At 39.9% G+C, this 22,805-nt stretch overlaps 2 protein-coding genes across 6 annotated transcripts in view; one reads left to right on the top strand and one right to left on the bottom strand.

The window, feature by feature from the left end:
* The window catches only part of KHDRBS2 (KH RNA binding domain containing, signal transduction associated 2), a 317,464-nt gene extending 309,785 nt beyond the window's left edge, over positions 1 to 7,679 (bottom strand). For all 5 annotated transcript variants that reach the window (XR_004306588.2, XR_014944887.1, XR_001554389.3 and 2 more), the window contains exon 1: positions 7,501 to 7,679. Coding sequence is in view for 1 of the 5 variants with exons in the window: in XM_015859163.3 (XP_015714649.2) it covers positions 7,501 to 7,591 (91 nt within the window). In the remaining 4 variants the exon portion in view is untranslated. The remainder of the gene's footprint in view (positions 1 to 7,500) is intronic.
* A 4,638-nt stretch (positions 7,680 to 12,317) lies between these two features.
* On the top strand, positions 12,318 to 18,711 carry LOC146761522 (uncharacterized). The gene has a single exon (XM_085543840.1). It carries the CDS (start codon positions 15,871 to 15,873, stop codon positions 17,374 to 17,376), a length of 1,506 nt encoding a protein of 501 aa, XP_085399966.1. The 5' UTR covers positions 12,318 to 15,870; the 3' UTR covers positions 17,377 to 18,711.
* Positions 18,712 to 22,805: the final 4,094 nt, after the last annotated feature.

The following is a 22,805-nucleotide window of genomic DNA, read 5'->3' as shown; positions in this document are numbered from 1 at the left end:
GCAAGGGGTTATTGTCAAAGGGGGGATGGGGTTGTTTTCTTTTTCATGTATTCAAACTTCCTAAGGGAACCATTTCTTCCTCTCATTCCCAGTACTGCTATTTGGAAGTTAACCAGTTATGAGCCATTGGCTCTGAGCCCTGTTTTTATTTTTGCTGAAGACATTCCTGCCCACAACAATCTGCAAACCCAAACTGTTTCTGTAAACAGAAGTAGCAGGAATATTCTTCTTGCAGGTGCAATGCAGAGATGAAGACTACAGATTATGAAGTAGGTATTTTGCAGATTTATAAAAAAAAAAATTACTTAGTCCAATAGCCACAATCTTCGGAACACAAAGTATTTTACAAATCAAAACCTTCCAAGTTACACATCTTTAGGTGTAACCTTTACTCTAGTCTCAGATGACACACAATGCATCAGGTACAGGGGAATTCAAAGGCAGCGTTGACCCACCCTGTGCCTTTTAGGTTTCTGATCTTGCTAACCCAAACAGAACAAACTGAAACGCTCACTACCAGTAATGCACTTGGCATTTTTAAAGAGAGCACCTGTTGCATTATATGCAGTCATGTGACTATCAAAACATTTTGTCCTCTGTTTTAAAAGCTTGGATCTTATTTTGCAAAGCTTGGAAATTGTGTGCCCCAGTGGTGCAGTGGTTAAAGACGCCGCCTTGCAACACTGGGGCCCGGAGTTCGAATCCCCTTGTGGCGCAAGTGGTAGAAGTGCTGCTCTGCTACACAGAGGCTCGAATCCCGGGGGCTGGACTCGATGATCTCTAAGGTCCCTTCCAACCCGCATGAAACTATGAAATAAAGGACAGTCATAAATTCTGCTGGGAAGTTTTGTGTGTTCTTTTATTGTTGTTGTTGTTTAAATTGCTGATTGCCTTAGATAATTTTTCTTCATAGCTTTCATTAACTCCACTACAGGAGCAGGATTATAACTAAAATATGACAGGATTTACAGAAGACTGTAATAAGCAGGTTTATTTTTTGCCAGAAAGTTTTTTAAAACATTTCATTTGAGAAGTAGTAATACACAAAGATTATTGCATTTTATGCCACTTTAAAAGCTGTCCAGCTTCACACTTATTCTGACATCACAGAAACACAGAATGGCTTGGGCTGGAAGGGATCCAAGCAAGTTCTAACCCCCTCCTGACACAGGCATGGCCACCAGTCTCCAGATCTGGTACTAGACCATGTTGCCCAGGGCCCCAACCAACGTGTCCTTGAACACTTCCAGAGATGGAGCATCCACACCCTCTCTGGGCAGCCTGCACCAGCACCTCACCACTCTTTCTGTAAAGAACTTCCCCCTGACATCCAACTAATCTAAACCTTCCCCTCCCTGGGCTTCAAACTATTTCCCTCTTGTCCTATCGCTATCTACCTGAGTTAAAACATGGAGCAGTAAGCCTTGTATGCTCTTGTATAACACCCATCCAAGGATGGAAAAATACAATGGGAACAAAAAGATGAACATAGTTTCATAGTTTCATATTTTAAGGCAAGATCAGCCTAAAAACCTGCCAGTTTTCTGACATGCACACTGCTCTCCATTAATGCCTCAAATTCTTTTTCTCAACACTACTTGAACATATATACTGAGGTCAGCTGTGAGGACATTTTTTTTCTTCCCATTCAGTAGCTTGTTATAGACTGAATTGAAAAAGTTATGACATGTTTGTTTTTATAAAGGCACATTTACCCTGAACTGAGATGCAGGACAACTGCAGTGACCCACAGGTCAGGAAAACATCTCTTGACTGAGGCAGTGTCTCTAGCACAAGGTCGAGCTGCTGCATGCAAGTAGGCATGATGTGCTCCTATTTTATTAAAAATGAGACAGGAACTAAACAACAGCAGTGATATCTATGCATTGCAAAATAAGATCCAACACCTCAGTTTTTAAGCCTGAAACCTGTTTCTCCTCAGACACCACAAAGAAACTGTTCAACTACTCTTAACAGCATTACTACATGGGTTAGATAGATATAGATGTATTAATTTTCATGCACGTGTTGGCCTTTCTTAGGTGTCTTATGCACTGGTCACTGCCAATATGCCAGATTTTGTAGACAGGCAACCCTGCTACAGCAAATCTGGTCACCAGTCCATATTGCCTGAACAGTATTGAAACAAGAAACGCATGCATCCAGTGCACGGGGACAGGGAATGCCTGATGGGCCAGATGGCCCATTTCTCAAAAGGTGCTGGGATACGAGGCTATTTTGGCATGCAGAGCCCAACCATGCCACCTCCTGGTTATGGATGGCTACTCTATTCCACACATAGGCAGGTATATAGAATGCTTGGGATGTTAACAGTTAATTTTTTTTTTCCTTTCTTTAAATTCATCTACCCAGCTATTCCACCTTCCCTTGGCACTACCAGCTGCTAATACAATCAATTTCTTAAGCTTTAAATAGCATGTATTTTGAGGCACAAAGGAAAATAAATGGACAATACAGTGGATACCTCTGAGGAGATCTAAATAAGGAATTTCCTAAAGAATTCCCACAACAAACAAAGCCACTCTTCTACAAGCAAAATATTTATGCTGCCAAAAAAAAAAAAACCAAAAAAAAAAAAAAGCACATGATGGAGAGCAGATGAGGATACAGCTATCCAGATAAGCCTCAGCAAATGCCTTTGACCTTCTCTAAAACAGCTGGTACTAAGTTCTGCTACTCACACTGAACTGTGCCTTAAGCAGCTGCACTGATTTAAATCCTGCTATTTCAAGGGGGAAACTCTCCTTTTCACACAAAGGTAGCAGAATATAGCCTGTAGTTACTGCATTTGTATTGTTCCTTCTATGGAAGAGAACTTACTGTGTTTCAAAGGACATGTTTTCTAAGATCACAGATCAAATGGTTCTAAACTGCTTCCTCATTATTCCATACATATTAGCTGCATCAGTCAGCATATCACATAAGGACTGCCAGATAGCCCACTAAAGGCAAAAGAAAGATTCCCGTTAACTTCAGTCAGCCTTGAATCAAATCTGTGATACCTAGCACACTGCTGCTTAATAGAAATAAGTAGCTTGTATTAATCTTTGGTTTGCATCCTTTCTTATTGAATAAGATCCAAATGGTAGCTATATAAATCTAGTTTCTAATGAAACTCACATTTCTAAAATATGAACTCTAAACATTTCTAAGTGCATTTCCCAAATCAACCTTCCAGCTATTCATAGTGTATTTTGTGGGACAGCAAAGTAAATGATGATTAATAAAACTATTATCTGAACACAAATTTCTTCTCACCTGACGACATCAGAAAAAATACACAAAATAAACAGAAAACTGGCTGCTCACAGATTAATATTAATGTATGAGTTTACATTAACATCCTACATTAGTCTTGTATTCCAAAGACTTGTTTAGACAATAAACTGATAAATTTGTAAATATTGTTTCACAAGTAGTTTGCTATGGAAAGCCAAATAAAAAGTATGAGAGGGCTGACTCCAGTAGGTCAAAGGTTTCATCAATAGCATGTCCCATCTTGGGCGATGGATATCATCTTCATTTCCTACACTGCCAACACAAGTTAGCTCACATGAAGTGACCTTACTCCTGCTCCCAGGTTTTTAATTGGAACGTGCAGTTATGAATAAAATCTGCCCTTCTACATAAAAAGCTAATGCATCTCCAGGAGTCCAAAACATTCAAAGCTCAACATAAGCCAAAAATATTAGTTGAACGTAAGACAAAAAGAATTTGTATTACGTCAGCAGCTCTTAGACCAGCTAGAATAATTTGTGCAGGCTTAAATAAAAGGCAATACTAATGTCAGTTGAGTGTTAAGGCTAAGTAATGATATACCTTTTGAATAGTTATGTGTGTCTTACAAAGAGCTTTATGATACTGAGCTCTATGAATTCAATTGACATGACTAGAAGATTAACAAATTTATGCTATGTCACATTTTATAATCTAGGGACTTAAGATAAAAGTTAAAGGCTTGACTCTCTTTGCCTTCAGAATGCCAACTGTAAACCTGAGGTCAATTGTACTATCATTACATAGAGAGAAATTAGCTACCTCATTACACAAGTAATGCTGATATTTCCATGGGGAGAGATGCTCTTACTTTGGCCAGCTCTTTCCAATAGGGCTTTTTCCTTTATGTCTGCATTACCAAACAGAGCTGGCTTTAATATTATGCAATATATTTTAAAGCCAGAAATACAAGAGTATAACTTTTTTGTCCCAAGCAACATACAGACAATTAAACAGACACTTTGTCTTGCAAAAGAAATACTAATACAAAACAGAAGCTTTTAATTTCACCAAGTCACAGTAGGATTTAGATTTCTATCTTGCCCATATCTTCACAGCTCAAGTCATACACTTGTTTTACATACTTAATAGATATTTTTGATAAAGCAATAATCAAATACACACAAAAATAACATTTATCAGTCACTGTTAGGGACTACAACAGGACACAGCACCAGAACAAGGATCTAAATTCTGGCTGGAGCCTGACATTTTACCTTATTTATGCACAAAAGGTATTGCTCAAAAAAAAAACCCCACACTTCGACATCTTTCATCTGGACAAATATTATACCCTGATCCAGTGTGGGGACCCATCTCATTACAAGAGGCAGCACAATCTCACCTTGGAATAACCATCTGTAACTGATTTACAGTAACATACTTAAAACTACCCATGAAACAAGTATGATTCTTCCATCTCTTTCCGACACAAACAACAACCTGCTTCACAAAACAGTACAGATAATACAGAAAAACCCTCTACAGATTTACCTACTCTTTAGATTTGAGTCTAACAGTTACCATTAAAAGGCATCTTTCCGTTTTATTGCCAGCAAGATTATTCTATCAATATAAATGCACAATGCTTTTTGCAAAAGTTCAAATAAACTAATGCAAACTGAGGTAAATGATCACCATCCATTCACACTTCACAAGTTTCCTTAATAGAAGACTTATAAATGGTTTTTCCATTTCTAGTGATGAGATAATCACACGGGAGCTATTTCCTATATAAAAAAGGTAATGACCTGGGGGGAATAAAGTATCCTCTGATTAAGCCATTAACTCAGTCATTAAGAAACTGGGGTCATTTTCAGCACCCAACATGGACTGCCTCTGATTTTTAGACAAGTTGTATTTTACAATTTAACAATCTTTATGTTAGACACATCAGTACCTCTTCTCATGGTCCTTTATATTGTCTGACAGAGATGTAAATTTATTGCCACAGAAAGTGTTTCTTTTTCTGTGAGCTTCCCTATACACATACAATGAAGGCTCCAGAAAATAAAGTGTGTACATCTTTCATGAGGAAGGAGTAAATATCCACTGACACTAGTATACACTCTAAACAAGTCAGCCAGCAAGACAGTATCTGTAATTTATTTTGAAATTAAGCATAACAAAACAAAACAATGCAAACAAAAATATTACAGGGAAAGAAAAAGTTGGATCTTATCTTTACAAAGAAATCCAGTGTCATAAGTTGAAATCATACTTCCGGAATACCTGCGTGCCCTTCAGTGGCTTCACACAACAGCAGGCAGGCTCCCAAACTCAGGTTCTAACAGCTGACATGAAAAATCGCAGCACTTTCAAGTCAAAGCAAAAGCCAGAGGCTCACAACTCTGAAAGCCAAAGCTACACTTCCACATTTTACACAAATCTAATGACAATCAGCTTAGAATACCACAAAAGCAACACTTGCTGTGACTGCGATGTATGTAGCCACTTGTGTATTGCTTCTTAAAAAATAGAAATCCAGAGTCTGGAAGCATCAGTTCCTTGCCAACATATCCTAGAAATAAATTATTACAGAGGTGGTTGCACCAGATTTCTTCTGCCATCCAAAAGAAATTCTGCTAGTTCTACACATTTCCCTCCTATTTATACCCAGCAGCATCCAGTGCCTTCATTCTCATTTCCTCAGCCACTTACATGCTTACTTCAGTGAAACTGTTTCAGTATGAAAGTCTCCAAAACAAATCTCTAGAAAGCTTGACAGATGGTGTTATGAAGGATAAAGCCAGGTATCTGGTGTGAATCTGATATTAGCATTCCCTACAGTTTCCACAGGCAGCTCACCTTCATCTTTTAAAAATTCACATATACTTAGAACTTGTTACATTAAGAGGGAAAAAGAAAACTAATCATTTATTCAATCTCAGAGTTGTCCTACATACATTTTTTGCCTAGATCTGACTCCTAAAAATACCTACTGTGTTTTTTTGGGTTTTTTTTTTTGTTTTTTTTTTTTAAGTTTACTCTGCACATTTTCAGTAATGCCTTGTGCATTTGCAGCCTCTCACATGCATATACTCAGCAGATACCTCCCCCCTCTGGGAAAAGCCCAAACTGCAAGGTGCAAGAAATGCACCCTTATAAAAAACACAGGTTTATCCCATTTTTATTAGAAAAAACAACCTAATAGCAAGCAGTGCAGCTGTCTCTTCTGCAGTGAGATAGCTATAACAGAAACGTATAGAATGTGTTTTTAGTCACCCTGAATTTTCAATTGACCAAGGAGGAGTGCTATGACAAAATCTGGACTCAGTACATTTGTTCCCAATCAATACAGCAGGTATTTAAGGAAGACAATATAAAGGCTGCTGACATAGGGAAAGATGCTTACTGCTAACATAATGAGTTTTAAATAGTTATGATTGCCTGTAGGACATAATAGAACTTCAGAAATTATTCACTTCCCTGAGTGGGGATAATTTGAGCTGGTGACTTCCTCACAGGCCCGTTCATACACTTTTCTGCCTTGGTCTCACTTACCAGCTCAATAGCTTGCCCAGATTCATGCATCGCTCTTCATTACTTTCTTCCTAAATGTAATGGGAATTTCTACAGTGAGTGCCATGCACCTCAGAGGAAACTGGGAAGTGTTGTGAGCACCTTAGGGGATGACACTTCTATGCATACTGAAGTGCTGCACCACCAGGCCTACGTTCAGTAACCACCTAAATTATAAATCACAAACTTTCTGAAGATTCTCTGAACCAGTTTGACTGAAGCAAATAGAATTCAGAATTAAGCATAATTTACAGAGCGCGTAGTCCGGATCTCTGCAGAAATCTAAGCAAAGATCGTTGCATCCTGGATGAAACAGTGTCATGAGCCACAAGCAGCCAATGCTCACCGCAGCGAAGCAAAGTAAAACAGCGCTCTGCTAGCGCTGTAACACCATTACCAAACGCACCTTATTGCCTGAGTAAGAGAAGCGAGCTGCAATGAGTTGCACTAGAAGCGAGCGTCCCTCTGGGCGCTCATAGCCCCGCGAGGTGGCCCCGGGCCGAACGGCGCTGTGCAGGGATGCGGCGCACGGTCCGAGAGCTGCACCGAGTGAAGAGCGAAACGTCACGAGGACCCGAGGGCACCACGCGCACCCCGGTACCCGCGCCCGCCCTGAGCTGGCGGCTACCGGGCAAGGTGCCGGGGAGCGACGCACGGTGGCGGGCGGGAACGGAGCCTTACCGTCGGCCAGGAGGCGCATGGCGTGCACAAAGGAGGGATCCAGGCTGTCCTTCTCGGCCATCAGCTCGGGCAGGTACTTCTCCTGCTCCATCGCCTCGGGGCCGCGCCGCTTGGGCACGCCGGGGCGGGCTGCGCGGCCACCGGCTGCCTCCGCGCCTTCGGCCGCCTCCTCAGCGCCCGCCCCGCCCGGCGCCCCACGGCTCGCAGCTGCCACCCGGCCCGGCCTCCCCTGCCCGGGGGGCACTCCCCGCCCCGGCACCGCCTCCGCCGTTCCCTGCCGCGCAGGGGGGCGGGGGCTGGGGCGTGCGCGTCTCGCTCCGCGCCTCGCGCTGCCGTACGTCCTGGCCCCCTCCCGCCAGTGAGCGGCCCGCTCTCTCCGGCCGCCTTAACTAGGGAGGCGTGGCGAGGCGAAACCTCCCTGCGCGGCTTCCATTGGTGAAGGAGTCCCTCGGGCGGGGCCAGCTGCGGAGTTCCGAGCCGCTATTGGCTGGTGAGCGGTGAGCGGCGCCGGGCGGTGAGCGCGGGATGGGGGCGAGGAAAAGGGGCTGCGTGTGCGTGCGTCTGTGTATAGAAGAGAGCGTGCGTGCAGGTGTGCGCTGCGCGTGCCCGTGTGTCTCGCTGCTCGACTGTGTACACACCTGCGCCTCCGGGGGGTCCCCGTGCCTGTGCACGCGTGCTCGCGTTGTGTCGCCGTTACTCCGCCGTTGTGGGAGCGTGAGCTCGCGGCTGTGCGTGCGCTGGGCTGTCAGAGGGCGAGAGTGTGTGGCCGCGTGGGAGCGGCTTGTTGTGACTGTGTCGGTGACCGTGTGTCTCGCCTCACTCTCGTGTCACTGTAGTGGCTTGGGAGCGCTGTCCATAGTACTGAAAATGAGTGGAGAGCGCTGTCCGTGGTACTGAAAATGAGGGGAGAGCGCTGTCCATAGTACTGAAAATTGGGGGGGGGGGCGCTGTCCATAGTACTGAAAATTAGGGGGGGAGCGCTGTCCATAGTACTGAAAATTAGGGGGGAGCGCTGTTCATAGTACTGAAAATTAGGGGGGAGCGCTGTCCGCGGTGCTGAGCGCACCTGGTAGACGCTGCCCTTCGTCCAGAAGGCACGGGCGGGACGGGACAGGTGCCCGGCTGGCAGAGCTCAGACTCGGCAGCACGGGGCTGCGTAGATTGCATCTCTCCTGAGAGTGTGATCAGAGAATCTGCAATCAGGCACGGTTGTTTAAGCAGTGCACTGAAAATGTCTGCCTATGACTGCTGTGAATCGCTGGGGAGTGCTAAGGAGGTGTCTGGCTGTCCAGAGAGGGACTATCTCTGCTGAGGCATGCCGTGCTGCACCTCCAGGAGCAGCTGTCTGAATCTCCAACAGTGCAGAATTAAAGCAGTCATGCAGCTAAAAAGTCTATATTTGTAGTTAAGGGGGAAAAAAGTCTTTAGTATTCACTGACTGTTGGTAACAGAGAATTTTGTAAGGTTTATGAGAGTAAACAAAAGATGCTTAACTGATATTTAACTTAATTTACGGGACCTCTAGAACACTAGAACACTCTAATGAAGTACGCTACGTGTTATGCTCAATATGTACGTGAGATTATTTCTTAATTCTTAGTACTCAACTAACTTAGGGTTTATTCAAATTGAATAAATAACTGGTGTATACTGTGTACACTTTCGTTTTCATTTTTCTTTCTTTTTTTTTTCCTTTTTTCCCCTTCCCCCCCCCCCCCCCCCCCCAAATAATGAAGATGAAGGATTGAAGAAAGTTAAAAATCATGACAAACACTCTATGAGGGTTTTGAAGACACTGTGCCACCACTGCATAGAAATTAGATCTGTCATGTTTTCAAAATCCAGAGATAAATGCAGACAACTTTTACTGAATTTTCTCTCCATGTGCAGCACAGTTGAGTGACTACATGTGCTTACAAGAATATATAGAGAATTTCAGTGACTGAAATATATTATTCTATCATATTTTCGGGAGGAAAAAATAAAATGAAATACCTGACAATTAAATTCTCTGCTGAGGAACAGGAGCAGGAAATCTTCTATTTCAGAAAACCTGCCCAAACACTTCAGAAGCAAGGAGAAATGATAACAGAAGTAAATTATTTAACTGGCAATTGTTTTTTCTGCACATTGTATGTGACAAAGCATGTCACCCTTAAATTAAAAAAATAATAATAATAAAATCAGAAGGAACAAATAAACAAAACCAACAACAAAAATAAAACAAAGACAAGCACAAGACTATTTTTTTTTTTTTTAATTAATATTTTACCCTGATTCAGTAGGTCTTCTTTCCTGGTTATCAGCTGAGTGAGAATTAGCATACTGTTTGCAACAAAATTCAGAACTATCTTACTTGAGTACGTGTGTCTTCAAAGCACTTTTCTGCACTTCTGTTCATTAGAATATTTCATGCTAGTGTCCTTCAGTTTAGAAAGAGAAAAGTCAAGTAATAAATGCATTGTCTTTAAACATCTTAGAGACTAATCTAAGCCTTCATGGCTCAGAAGCCATACTGGTCTAGTAACCATTGGAATAAACCATAAGATCATATATACAGCAAGTTAGTCAGGGGCCTTTCCATCTGTTGGAAGAATAGTGTTACCTTATTCAGTTTACTTGTACTAAACCACCTTATATCGTTGAAACTTTTGATATGAATACTTTTAATGTTCATCTAACTACTTTTGCCCTGTGTAAAAGGAGTGGATGGCAGGTTTGCATGCAGATGCTATGGTCAAGTATAGGGAGCCAATTTTTCTTTAAGTTCAATTTTCATATGATTGAATTGGAAGTTAAATTAACTTCCAGTGAAACTTAGGCTGCACAGCAATTGAGGTACTTCTGTGAATTTTGTCTTAGACCTCATTAAAAATAAAAATAAAATGTCATTAAAATCTGTCAGACAGGAAATATAGACCTCTAATGACATCAAGTATTACTTCATTACTAGTTGGAGATCAAATTTTTCATAAGTACTAAAACTCAAAGACATATTTTACAACTTTTTAGTTTGAAGTGTCAAGCCAAATTAAAGTTTATCTGTACTGTATTTTATTACTAAGTATGATAATGAAGTGATCAGATCATACCAAATTATAGCTCATTTGAAGAAAGAAAAGGTAACTCACTGTGTAAAATGACTGTATTTTTACTAATGCCGACTAAATATACCTGCTGTGTATTATCTAGTCAAAGGCAGTTGAAGCAGACAATTGTGGGAATTCCAAATTTTCTAAATGTTCATTTTAAAAATTATGAAGTCTGCTGAGGATACGCTGTAGACAGACTGGTTGCTGTGAGCTTATTGGCATTAAGCTATCCTTCCAATTCATCACATTAAAATCATTGTAATAAATTAGATAAATGTATTTATGTTTGTATGTGTGAATATAAATACAAACATACACACACATAGGATCTTGTGCACCAAAGATTAGATTTGTCAAGAGTTTTCCATTTTAGATATTCCATTAGCTTTCAAATTTGTTCAGTTTCACCAGCTTTAGCCTGGGCTAAGGGTTATCAGATTCCTAAGTGACACTAAATTTGGATTAAAAACATATGTAGTTTCCCTAATTATTTAAACTGTAACTTTCTCTTACAGCGGAATTACAATTGATGATATAAGGAATAACAAATCAACAATACATATACAGAATGGAGGGAACGTCTCTACCTCCTGATAACACTTTCATGTGTGACACTTCCAGAAGTAGGTGTACATCAACAAGATCACAATTCACAGATCACGTTTAGACTAGCCCCATCCACAGCAAAAGGACTGTGGACTAATGTAGGTGATTAAATCACATAAATCAACTTCAGATGAAAAATATACCATTAATTATTTCCTTCCAAAAGTCAAATAATTTCACAGATTTGGTGAGTCTTGTACTCCAGAAGAATTCAGTGTAAATTCCAGGCATACAATCAGTGATGACTCATGATACAGATTGGTTTATTGGTCATTAATTTGGGATGCTTTTAAGTAAAATAATAAAATATTAAACAGCAGTTGAAAACAGGAGGAAAAAACCAACCAACCAACCAAACAACAACAAAAAACTTAAAGAGAGATGGACTGGAAAAAACAAACAAACAAACAAAAAACAGTCTAGAATATCTATTCTCTACTTTCTTCCCTGTGTCACTACCAAAACTGATAGAGAAGCCGTGGGTCTGTGACGTAACTACCAATTTTTCCTCCCTACATGTAGTTAATCAACATATTTTATTTTGCTTACTCAAGTTTGAAGCTTTATCCTTGATGTTCTTTCTGACCTTTATTGCTGTTAATCCATTTCAGATAGATCAAGCACTTTGATTAAATTTCATTCCATGATTAAAGCACTGTTTCCACCAGTTTCTTTGGCCTTACTGAAATCAATACATAATAGGTATCTGAATTTCAATTTCATCTTTACCTCTAAGGTTTAGAACTGCTTCTTTTAATACAAAACTTCTGATTGCATTATTTTCTAATTTTCATTTTCACATACTGCAAAATTATTCCTTTTGAACATTTCTTTTTCTTTCTCCCTTACTTATGACATCCTTTACTGGTATGTAAATCCACATTCAATACACATTTCTTTCTTGAAGATGGAGACTACATCAATGCAGCACCTACTCAAGTTGTATGATGTAAAAACAGTGACTGAAGTACGTAAATTTAAATTGCCATTTTATAAATTTTCCATCTTACTATTTTAGATATGTGAATCTCTGCTATCTCTTCATTGCAGTTAGAGAGTATAATTAACTATAGCTTAGCTCCTTCTGTATATTCCAATATTGCCAGGGAATTGCAGAAGAGCTCAAAGTGATGGCTAGGAATCATTTTGGTAGCACTCAAAGTAATGACAAGGTGCCATTATTCCACTGAGCAATACTTCTGGAAAATGAGAGGGAGGCAAAGTCAATGCTCTAGATATGAAGTCAGTAACTAAATTAGCTTGCAGGCAATAACAGTAGTGCATGTGAATTCCAGCAGATTTCAGTATTTCGTGACAAAAAATAGAATAGAGGAATTTCTTATTATATAGCAGATGATGAAACAGAAACACCAAGTCTTCCCAAAAAATGGATATGATTTCTGTGATGAAAAGCATTCTACTTCAGACATATGGAGGTAGAAAAGTAAACCACGTTCAAAATGCAATGACAGAATTTTTCTGAGAAAAGAATAAAATTTGCCAGATGTAGAAAGTAAAGAAAGGGAAAGTTGTAGGTAATTATATGAGAAAGATAAGAATACAGTATATCAATATATTTTTTCCAAAAGTATTTCTAGTTTTTTATCATTCTTTTTTGTTTGTTTCAGTTTTGTTTAGAGAATATTTATCTGTAATTTATTAATTAGCAGCTTGATTTAATTAATCGTGTTTCCTTAAGGATACAATGGATGCAATTAAATGAACTCTATTAGTTTATTGATCAGGTATGTAAAGCCCACAATCAGACAACAAGAAAAAGTCATACTTCACTAATCCATTGGTCTACCGCAATGCTGCCACAACTGAAAGGTAGAAAATCCAGCATATTAATTAACACATGGCTTTTTACATTTTTACAACATATATCTAAAGAGCTTAGTCAATCCCCATGTACTTATCAAAGTGTGGAAGCACACAAAGAAAATCCAAGACAAATCATCTATGGAAAGAATTCATCTGCCAATAAGTTAAAACAAATGTACAAAACTACATGACATACAAATTATCAATGATTAAAAAAGAAGAAAGAAAAAAAAAGAAAGAAAACTCTGTACTAAAAAACTTTCAAGTAATATCTTTGCATCCTTATATTTTTTCAGTTCATTTCTGATTATCACCTTTTCTCCCACAAGCAATAGTTCCTGTATAAAAGTAGAAGAAATATTAAATAGGATGAGAAGGATAAGAAAGGAAAATGGCAGATTCTTAAGGAGTTAAGTACTTAGATAAGTAAACGAGAATGAGCTTTAAGCTGTATTATATAATTTACTTCTCTGGTGGACAATGGGTTGGCTATGAGCCAGCAGTGCACCCTTATGGCCAAGAAGGTCAGTGGTAACCCGACATGCATTAAAAAGTATGTGGCCAGCAGGCTGAGGGTGGTGATCCTCCCATTCTGCCCTGGTGAGGACACTTCTGGAGTATTCTCTTCAGTTCTGAGCTCCTCAGTTCAAGAAACATAGGGAACTACTGGAAAGAGTCCTGTGGAGGACCGCGGAGATGATTAGGGACAGATTAGAGCATCTGTCTTATGAGGAGAGGCTGAGAGATTTGGAACTCTTCAGTCTAGAGAAGAAAAAATTGAGATAAGATCTTGTCGATGTTTATAAATACCTAGTGGGTCAAAGTTACATGAATGGTGTCTAACAATTTTCAACAGTGCCCAGCAGTAGAAAAAGGGACGATGGGCTCAGACTTGAATGCAGGAAGTTCCTTACAAACATAAGGGAATACATGCTTACTTTGAGGATTACCAAGCATTGTAGCAAGCTGTCAAGAGAGGCTGGGGAGTCTCCTACTCTGAAGATATTCAAAACCCGTCTGACTGCCTTTCTTAGTAACCTAATCCAGGGAACATATGTGTGGATTAAATGATCTCCAGAGGTTCTTCCAACATCTATGATTCTGTGATGCAGTTAGACAAAGATAAAAACATTTGATAATCATAGAATAAGTTAGCAGGATTTCTCATATAGAACTGTAGTCTATATTCCAGTCATTAGAAACTGCTTTATAGTTTTCTAACTACCATCTTAATTACTTAAGTAAGAAGCTTGCAATAGTGTTTTATCACCCTCTTTGTTTGTTTGTTTGTTTTTTGATACTTCCTCCTGACTACTTGTAAGAAGCCATGCTTTTTACATTACTGTCTCAAAGTTTGCTGAAATGGACAAGTTCAGGCAAGTCCTGGCCAAGGTTCCAGGACTGCCTTTGTCTGAGACACACAGGAGATGGACAAGTCCGGGAGCTACGAAAGGGAGATAAGATACTGATCAATGGCCCTTAAGTGGTCTTTCCTGTTTGCCCATCTCAAGGAAGATTGACAGCTCTGAGGAAGTCACAAGACTCTGACCCGAGCCGTCCCGAAATGTCTCGAAGGCTGGAAAGAAGGATAAAAAGGGCACGGACAAACCCCGAATTTTTGGGGAGAGGTTTTCTGACACCAGATGCCTCTCTACGCGAGCGCCTGCATGCTGAAGAAGATGGCTGCATGCTGAAGAATCTTAGTTGGGCATCTAGGTATCCGATCTCAGATCCCTCCACCGTTGTCCTACTGCTGCCTATTCTCTCTTCTGGGATTGCTGCTCGAGACTTTGCTCCGTGAGACCTCGCTGCCCGAGACTCTGCTTCTAGAGACCACGGTATTCTGACCATCTTTTCTGCGATTCACCGATCTGCTGCTTGCAGCCTGCTACTCCGTTGCTGCACTCCCCTACGCTTATTTTGCCCCGGACCAACGTTAACAACGTGCTACGGGACGCTGCTGCATCCAGGTGACTATTCCCCGCTTTAACGTAATTCTTGCTCTTTTCTACCTTTTTCTATCGCCTACTTTCCCTTCCCCATCACCCTAATTTTGGCATTCGTCACTCTCCCTTCCCCATCCCCTCAATTGTTTATTATTTCCAATAAACTGGTCGGATCAACATTTGAATGTTCTTCTTCTTAATCTCACGCCGGGCATAACATTATTAAAAGAACCTTTGCCTCACTCCTAAATTGGAGCGAGACATTTTTATTGGCGTAGTCGGCAGGATAACCGTCGTGAGAGTGTTATCCTTCCAGTTTCTCTAAAACTTTTCTGTCTATTTCTCCTGGAGTTGCAAGGAGCGATTGTGATAACTTAATTTGACGTGTGCACCTCTCCAGGAAGACCGCTCCATATTCTGAAACTTTCTTTCTTACGTGTATACCTCTCGGGGACGAGTGAATTAATTTTGTACTGTTTGCTTTTGTTTTACACGTGTGTGCCTCCCTGGGAAGACTATTTTGCATTGTGGTGGTTTTAAGTATCTTGTGACGTACCTTTGGTTTTAAAGTTTTGTGTGTGCACCTCTTGTGGAAGTGGTGTGTGCTTCTCCAAGAAGTTTATTACTTTTGAGAAACTTAGAAGTTATTTCTAACTTTTTTTTTGCTTGGAGGTTGAAGTTTTTCGTTGTGGCTTGCCAGAATAGCCAGAACCGATTGAGGTGTTTACACTTTCTTTGGAAGTGTTGATTGAGTCATTTGGTCTTTTGTGTAAAGGAGTGTTTTGAGCAGTTGTTCGCTTTGTTAAGTGTTTGCCTCTCTGAGGAGATAAGGAATCGCCTCCTCCCTCAGCGTAGATTTCGTTGCCTGTAGATTTTTGGTTGTGAGTAAAATTACATCTGATATGGAAGGTGAAAATATGTTGTTTGATATCCTTGAAAAGCACGCGTCTCGGCCATCGTCATCAGGGATGGACTGGGCACGTGAAAATTGGTATAATTTGCAGGCTGTTTCTGACCGCATTTGCGTTTTACAACATGGGGCTCGTACCCGAGCCGGGAAAGGCAAATCATTTATTTGTGCAGTACTCGGTGCTGCTTTAAAAGCAGCCGTGGAGTTCCGAGACCAGCAGTTTGAGGCGGAAAACCAGACTATACAGTCGTTACAAGAAACAGTTAAAGCAACCCAGGAACTCGTGAAAGCTTTGCAAAACCAAATTGGAAATCTAGAAGTACAATTGGAAAGAGAGAGACAGAATTCGGCCTTGTTACAGATGGCTTTTAAGGAAATTTTAACATATAAAGATACTGGTGACACTGATATTCATGGTGCACCACAAGAAAAACTGTATCCTCAGGAAGAACTAAAAGAAGCAAAAGAAAATTTTGATAAGTTTGAAACCCCAATAGCCCCTCTGCGCCCTCTAATAAAAACAGAATATACCTTTGATAACGGAGAGGACCTGGATCCTCAAATGAATGTTAAAGAAATTCCCTTTTCTGCCACTGAATTAGCAAAACTGAAAAAAGATTTTAGCCGTTCTCCAAAGGAATCAGAAACAGAATATGTATGGAGAGTCAGCTTAACTGGTGGAGACCAAATTATGTTAACCGAAAAGGAGGCTGAGGGTTATTGGGGGCCAGGAGTATTTTTGACTACTGGTGATAACCGTGCTCCCTGGTCCCTAACACAGAGGGCTGCTTACTGGGCTGGTGGTCTCAACCCTTTAGAAAGGGGAGACCCTCTTGCCATTAATGGGACAGTTGACCAACTGGTTGAAAGTGTCCAAAAGGCCGCTTGCCTGCAAATGATGTATGACAGGAAATTGCAGCCACGGCACGAATCACCTTTGATGATGCCTGTTGATCCTGAACGGATGACTCCATTAATCAGGGGACTTCCAGAATCGCTGAAACCCATAGGTATACAACTTCAAAGTAAAATACAGGCCATGTCCCAGGGAGAGAGAGCTCGAGCTGTTTTAGAGGGAGTTGGTTCTTCAGGCTCTTTACAATCAGGTTTTAAGGTATGGACATGGGGAGAGGTTGCCCAAGAATTGATTAATTATGGTAGGAAGTATGGACCGGTGGCTTCATCCACCAGCAGAATTGAGCCAAGGGGAGTAAGGCTCGCAGCAACCACCCTTGCTCTCAGGCCACCTAGCCCAAAATTTAATAGAATAGAAAAGGCTCTAGCCTCAGAAAGAACTGGTAGGCGAAACATTGATCATAAACGTCATGGACTATGGACTTTGGGCTGGAAAAAGGGTATTCCTCGAGAAATAATGAATGGACTAGCAACAGACAGGCTTGAGAGGCTGGTGACTGGTTGGCCAGCTAAACCTGAAAATCTGGTTCCTAGTGCTCCCCCTGCAGTAACAAAAGAATTACCTGAGCAGTCGGGAAACTGATTCCTTCACCCTCTTCAAGTGAGCGGGGGGGTGAAGAATGGATGTTTGTTAGGAGGCTCACGACTAAAAGGAGAAGATAATTCTATTAACAAAGCCCCCAAAGGGCGAGTTGTCTTGTTTTCTTTTACAGAAGATCCCCGCAGGACCTTCACGGAACAGAATGGCTTGTAGCTGATTTTAATCATTTGTATTTTGTGACAGAAAAATTGGAAGATGTGATCATGCTAGAATACTGATATACCTCTTTATTTCATATTTTGGTTGCAATAGTATTATGTTTTGTTTGCTGTACTTATGAGTTGTGATTGGTATCAGTCTTTGGATCTGTTTAAACTTCACAATTGGGTTCCAAGTTTTTTTTTTTCAGGTTATCCTGGCTTTCTTGTACTCTTTGCACAGTGGTAATCATTCCTTTTAACCCCATATTTCACCTCTTTTGGTCAAACTTGACGGTGATTTGCATGTAACTCCATGGTGTTTCCAAATTCCTAATGAATTGGGAAATGAGCAATGGGACCTATCTAATATCTGTTAGATGTGGTCACTAAAGTGAAATTTATCATAAAACCCTTTGCACTGATGCTTTCCAGTGTCTCATCAGTACAGGAGTTCCATTCAAAACACTGTTGTTGGAAAGTGTCTTCGTTTTTGATAAGAAATGTGTATGTTTCTGGGATTACTCCCTACGATTTAAATTCTGGGGTATCCTACACTATGTTGTGACTATAACAGTTCTTAGACTTGCCAGACTAGTATATATCTCTCAGCAATTGAACTGCTTTGGAAATGCTCAAGTGGAAAGTTCTCCTGATACAAATATCCCTATTTTACTTGTTTATTTTTTACTATTGGTCATTGTTAAATGTATGGTTGTTTTCAATGTATGGTTGTTTTTTCTCAATTTCTATCTTTTATTCATTATGTAATATTTGTGTCAACCCCTCCTGAAGAATCACTGGGAGATGCCTGTGTCAAATTAAATGATTCCACCTGTTGTCTAAAGATTTATAATGGTAAAGTTAAACTAATTGCTGATGGTATACGTGTTCCTGTCCAAACTTGTCCAGACCTTGACCTTTTTCTCTGTCTTCCAGGTGTACTGTGGGTAAAATGCATCTTATTTTATCTATTGTGTGTTGTCGCAACTTTCATGTTTGTTTTGTGTATGATACCATGTTTCATTGAACTTATCCAATGTGTTGTATTGTCCATGTATTTTGTAACCTCCTCAAGTGATGGAGAAGTGGAGCACATCAAGAAATCTTTTGTAATGATTGTATTAAACATTTTAATTCCCCTACCCTCTCCTTTTCCCCTCATGCTTGCTATCTTTTTCTCACCAACCTGGATCAGCAGTGGTCCATTTTTTAAGCAAACTTTGAGTCACGGGGTGATGTAAGAAGCCATGCTTTTTACATTACTGTCTCAAAGTTTGCTGAAATGGACAAGTTCAGGCAAGTCCTGGCCAAGGTTCCAGGACTGCCTTTGTCTGAGACACACAGGAGATGGACAAGTCCGGGAGCTACGAAAGGGAGATAAGATACTGATCAATGGCCCTTAAGTGGTCTTTCCTGTTTGCCCATCTCAAGGAAGATTGACAGCTCTGAGGAAGTCACAAGACTCTGACCCGAGCCGTCCCGAAATGTCTCGAAGGCTGGAAAGAAGGATAAAAAGGGCACGGACAAACCCCGAATTTTTGGGGAGAGGTTTTCTGACACCAGATGCCTCTCTACGCGAGCGCCTGCATGCTGAAGAAGATGGCTGCATGCTGAAGAATCTTAGTTGGGCATCTAGGTATCCGATCTCAGATCCCTCCACCGTTGTCCTACTGCTGCCTATTCTCTCTTCTGGGATTGCTGCTCGAGACTTTGCTCCGTGAGACCTCGCTGCCCGAGACTCTGCTTCTAGAGACCACGGTATTCTGACCATCTTTTCTGCGATTCACCGATCTGCTGCTTGCAGCCTGCTACTCCGTTGCTGCACTCCCCTACGCTTATTTTGCCCCGGACCAACGTTAACAACGTGCTACGGGACGCTGCTGCATCCAGGTGACTATTCCCCGCTTTAACGTAATTCTTGCTCTTTTCTACCTTTTTCTATCGCCTACTTTCCCTTCCCCATCACCCTAATTTTGGCATTCGTCACTCTCCCTTCCCCATCCCCTCAATTGTTTATTATTTCCAATAAACTGGTCGGATCAACATTTGAATGTTCTTCTTCTTAATCTCACGCCGGGCATAACATTATTAAAAGAACCTTTGCCTCACTCCTAAATTGGAGCGAGACACTACTGTATTACTCCCTAGTAAATATACTAAATATTTGATCCTAGATTATTTCGAAGAAATTACTTCCTTGGAATATTTTTTGTAAGACCTGTTAATATTATCATGTTCCTCGTTCCTGCAAATTGATTTCATCTGGCTTCACAAAATTCTATTCTGTTTTGACACAAAGGGAAGGGATAAGTGGCAACTGTGACCATCAATAACCCAACACTGCCTTCATCAAAATTCTTGGTAATTTTTTAACACTCTTAGGGGTTCATTTTAGTATAGCAGGAATTCTTGTTGGTCAAACTAAGTAAGTTGCGGGCCAAATCTATCTATTTCCATCAATAACTGGGTAAATTGAATATTTGATATAGACTGTGCTGTTATAAGACATAAAATAACATCGATATATTTGATAAAGCCATATCTATGCTGATAATAAGGGAATAGAACAAGAGAGGTTGCTTGCAACTTGTGAGTTGTTTAGTAGAGATACAAATGAACCTTCTACCTATACTAGTGTTCCACTGTGTGCTTGTGTTTGCTAAAGGCTGCTCAGAGACTGGGGGTTCAGCTTTGTGAAGAACAATTCTAGGGTTTGAAAGGAAGCAGTGAGGAAGCAAGAAGCAGATCTTACCTGAAATCTCTTCATATGTACTAGGGAAAAGGGAAATAAATATGAGCCTAACAAGCAATAGTTGCCAACCTATCTTTGAATATTCGACAGTTTTTCTCTACACTTCTATGTTTTTCTTTAGCCATAAAAACAAATGTTATCATTTAAGAAGTAGCTGGTCTGTCTGTGTTATATTCAGATACTATTATTTTAGTGTGTTACTGTGTGTAGTTCATGTGTAGCCATAAGAAAACAAGTAACTAATTGCATCAAAATAACTCAAAATATTCACTGCAAAGTAGCAATAATAATTTAAAAACATTCAGTAGTGTACACTACAAAATTGCACTCAGAAAATAAAGAACCACACTCTTCACAGGTATTCTAGAAACATTCAGCTCCAGGTCACATACAATAGAGTTTAAAATATAAGTTCTGTTTTAACAGTTCCGCTCTACCTCGGGTTCCATCGCCTTATTTTTTTCAGTCAGTTGCTCGGTAACATTGTAGGTGCTAACCAAGGCAGGTATACACAAGATCCCTCATGCTCCTTATTAAAGCTGTTACTGATAGATACTTGGTGATTCTGAAGCACAGCAGAAGATGCTGTCCTAGGTTTGTCCTTCTGAACATATTTTTCTGTATCTATCCATTGTGTGTTGCAGTCCCAACTTATTCATGTGCTATTTACTGCATTATTTCCTTAATAGTTCTCTAATGATTTTCCATCTGCCAGTGAAATGAGTTAGCTAGCAGTGATAGCCTGTCTTAGTACTTGCCTCCCTTTGAAGAGGGAAAAACTAAGTATACCTGTGCTACCAGTGAAAGATAGTTTGAGAGCCCTTAATTTCTCAAAGCAAGTTGTAGTTCCACAAATGCTAGTAACATCGGTATCTATGTATCTATCACTTATTAGGTTACATTGCAAACCTGCTAGTGCAACAATTTGATAGTTGACTGTACTGCCCATGCTGCAGTACAGTTCAGAAGAACGACCCATTTCTGCATGAGCACAGGTTCTTTGAAGAGAAGATTTTCATCCCACAGAGTCAGGGCTAGCCCCTCACATGGCTCTGTGAAAGTCTGTTTCCTCATTGAAATTCTTGAGTCATGGTTGATCACACATTCAAGATGATAAGAGCCTACCCTGCAGAGTGGAACTGCTTCACTCAGAAGTATTACTGTTAGATCCTGTCAAAGAGCTGGTATTAACATGTCCTAAGATCCTAGTCAAGGCAAAAGCAAGCTTTTTCTATTGGTGGAGATGAATTGAAACATAGGAAAAAATGTGCATCAGTAGTCACTAAATCACACTCAAGTAGTTTAGCTTGTAGGTAAAAACATTTTTTTTAAATTTAATCTTTATGTATTGAGATATTTTTAAGTGCCTAAATTCGAAAGCAAAACAGCGGCTAAACTGTCTGCAGGAGATACTGACAAAACATCAGCTCTTTACATTACTGAGTAAAGGAGATGAATCATTTAAAAAGAAAATGGCTTTAAGCATACAGATGGAGGAGCAAAGGCTGAGCTGAGTTTCTCATAAAAAACAAACAGATAAAAAGAACTCCTACTAGCTAAAAAGATGCATCTTTAAGACAATCAAGTTTATTTTCCTTACATTTAGCATCTTTCCTTCAAGATGAATTGAACATATCCTTTCTTCTGGCATATGCATATTCGTTTTCTGGGAGCATACCATGTTTTCAGCCTTTATTATAGATTCAGGGTGCAGCTGGGACAGATTATGTGTATGTATATATACATACATACATACATACATACATACATACATACATATATATATATATATATATATATATATATATGATATACAGAGAGAATAACACAAAAGTGAGAAAATTATACATTTCTAAATGTTTAATCTATAAACTGTAGTCATAAGTTTTTCATGTATAGTTTCAGGAGTACTGACCTTTATTTTCAACATGTAAACATATTATCTCAGAATGCTGCTTCTCTATCATATTGAAAATACCCTCAGAACACTGGAAAATTTATCTCATCCTTGTAGTAAACTTTAGTGATACCTAATATTGTAATAAAACAGAAGTCTGTCACAGTAGCTTGAGCAGTGTCACTTGCTCTAGCTCACTGTAAAATGTACTCTTGTGACTATGAGAAGTAATAAAAAGGACTACTGAAATGTATAGACTTAATAATCAATTTACAATATGTGACAAATTAAGAAGATCACTGCAGTATTTCACAAATGTCTACAAAAATAACTAAAAGTGTATAAGCAAAAATGAGCTTCCTTTGTGGATTCTCTGAATCCTGGCACACTTTCTTTTTATGAATAAGTGCCACAAATATAGATTTTAACCTACAAAACAACAACAAAAAACAATGCTAATAGATCTAGATATTCCACTGATTTTCCCAAGATGAAATTTAAACTGTATTTAAGTTTCTTTATTATTGCTCAAAGAGAATACAGTATCTGTTTATGTCACAAAGGTATTTATTTTTCCAGAACACTTTTCTAGTCAGTGATCTACACCAGATGACAATCATTT

This window comes from Coturnix japonica, chromosome 3 (genome assembly GCF_054131305.1).
Source record: "Coturnix japonica strain WE chromosome 3, WE-NBRP24, whole genome shotgun sequence".
NCBI lineage: Eukaryota > Metazoa > Chordata > Aves > Galliformes > Phasianidae > Coturnix > Coturnix japonica.
The sequence above is the reverse complement of the archived record's forward strand: the minus strand, read 5'-3'. Positions and strand labels throughout refer to the sequence as shown.